The 2,134-nt window shown below is 29.6% G+C and overlaps 1 protein-coding gene across 1 annotated transcript; it reads right to left on the bottom strand.

Annotated features, from left to right (window-relative positions):
- Window positions 1-861: 861 nt before the first annotated feature.
- On the bottom strand, window positions 862-1,765 carry LOC112721844 (non-specific lipid transfer protein GPI-anchored 14-like). Its single transcript, XM_072206137.1, has 2 exons — window positions 1,434-1,765; window positions 862-883 (listed from the first exon to the last, which is right to left on the bottom strand). Exons 1-2 carry the CDS (start codon window positions 1,763-1,765, stop codon window positions 862-864), a joined length of 354 nt encoding a protein of 117 aa, XP_072062238.1.
- Window positions 1,766-2,134: the final 369 nt, after the last annotated feature.

Raw genomic sequence — 2,134 nt, 5'->3', positions numbered from 1 at the left:
TTGTAAGAGATTAATATTTATAGAATTATTTTTAAAATTATAAATTAATAAAATAATTTAAACATTAAGAATAAAAAATTTAAAAAGAAAAATAAAAATTTTATAAGTTATTTAATTTTTAGAATGTATAAAATTTATAGAATTTATAAATTTAAATTAAATAAGATATTAAAAAAATTTATTATGTTGTTATTATGTGTAACAAAATCAAAATAATGATTTAGAAACGTTATTTACAAATTAACTATTTATAAACATTATTAAGTTTAATTATTTATTTTTAATTGTATTTAATTTGAAGTTGAGATAAAAATTTATATTCAAAGCACTCTTTATCTTCGTGTATAGTTTCTTCTATATACATCCATGGAGAAGGAAAAACTTTGAAAATTTAAGCGCGGTGTCTAAGAAGCTGCCAAGGGATTATTAAAGGCAAAAGAAGCATTGGAGTAATAACAGACTCTGACATAGTTTAGATGTAACAATATCAACTATATTTTCAATTTTCAAGTTTCAACATTACATGAATCTTGTTGTACTATATGAGCCAGGCTAAAAAAAAAACTAGAAGTTCTGCAACCAAAGTTTGTAACAATATCTTTCCCTTGTAAGAAGCACCATTGTTTGTTGGGAGGGTATGAGTTGATGTTGTGGTTTCTCCAATTGTCAAATACATAATGGAACTCAAAGCGCTTCCTAGTAAAACCAAACTTAGAGGAGGAAAATACAATATTGCAAAAGTAAAAAGAAAGTATGATTTTGAAAGGGTCATTACCAGGAGGATAGGGAGAAGGGCTAGTACTATTGGATCCACCACTGGAGTTCTGGCCAAGTTGATTGAAAGCTTGAGCTTCAGCTAATTTAGGATCCAAGTGCAGAAGTGCTGCTCAAACACATATTAAAAAATAGTTTCATAATGAAATATTGAAAACTATGATTAATGTAATATAGTTTGTTTGAATTTTTATTTTCTCCTTAAAGTAAGATTATAATTAATGCCACGTTAAATAAACTATTTCTATTTAGGACTTATAACCATAACAAGCAGTTGTGTTTCAATTCAACATATTGTAAAAGCATGTCATTGAAGAAAAACAGAACACTAAAAAACTGAACTGCTACATGATATCACGAAACCATCTCCCTCAAAAACTTAAACTATTAAGTAGAGGCACATGAATAGTTTTATATCCGTCATGTTTGCTTGCAAAATAGTCTTTTTTGGGGGGTTAAAGCGTGAATAATGCACAAGTCCATCCTACCTTATGCTGAAATTCAAACTTTTAATTAGAAGAATGTGGATAACAAAGATTGAACTCTAAACTTTTTGATTATGCAGGTTCTGATACCATGTCAAGGAACATCTCTCCCTAAAACTTTAGCTACTGAATTAAGATGCATGAATGATTTTATATATAAAACACGAAACATACTCGGACACTGAGAGATTATTTGGAGCTTTGCAAAGTGAAGGAATGGCTAGAGCAAGTGTGAGGTTAACCTTCAAGCCAAGGTCAAGATCATCTCTATCTTTGATGATAAGACAAACACACTTCTTTTTGTTTTTTATGGCTTCTATGAGTCCACTGCAGCAATCTGCTGTGGGAGATTTTGCATCACCACCAACGTATGTAAGACATGTTGCAAGACCAGTTAGTTGCTCTGCACATTTCTGTTTCTCTTGTGTTGTATCCCTCACTGTATTGTGGATCAGCATCAACACTATTGGTGTTATTAACACTAGCATTGGTGATGTTGAGGCCATTTTCGTTTGTTAGGAATAAAATAGCATATATAAATTATAATGTATGTGGATCAAAACCTTTTTGAGTATTTATATATTGTTGATTATAGAGTATGATGATTATGTTGAAACAAACAAGTAGTGGTTCTACAAGAGAAGCATCTATCAATTTAAATAACCGATTAATGTCAGGTTTCTGTTTAGAGTTTAGATGTGGAACGACTGGTTTATGAAGTCAAACAAAAACTAAATGCATATGGTAATTTGTGACTGATGAACATATTTTTGAAGTAGTTTTCTTGGATCATTTTGGTTTTAAGCAAATTATGTTGCCTTGAAAAAATGTATTTTGGGTTCTATTTTTACTGTTGATTTTTCTTTCAACATATA

This window comes from Arachis hypogaea, chromosome 11, assembly GCF_003086295.3.
Source record: "Arachis hypogaea cultivar Tifrunner chromosome 11, arahy.Tifrunner.gnm2.J5K5, whole genome shotgun sequence".
In the NCBI taxonomy this organism is placed as follows: Eukaryota; Viridiplantae; Streptophyta; class Magnoliopsida; order Fabales; family Fabaceae; genus Arachis; species Arachis hypogaea.
Note: the sequence above shows the minus strand (reverse complement) of the source record. Positions and strands in the feature narration are given on the sequence as shown.

Bases quoted from the DNA above. Each gene is read 5' to 3' on its own strand.
- LOC112721844 (XM_072206137.1), bottom strand. From the start codon at position 1,765: ATGGCCTCAACATCACCAATGCTAGTGTTAATAACACCAATAGTGTTG. The intron at 884-1,433 runs GTATGTTTCGTG...GTGTTTGAGCAG, and splicing joins AATAATCTCTCAGTGTCCGA to CACTTCTGCACTTGGATCCT.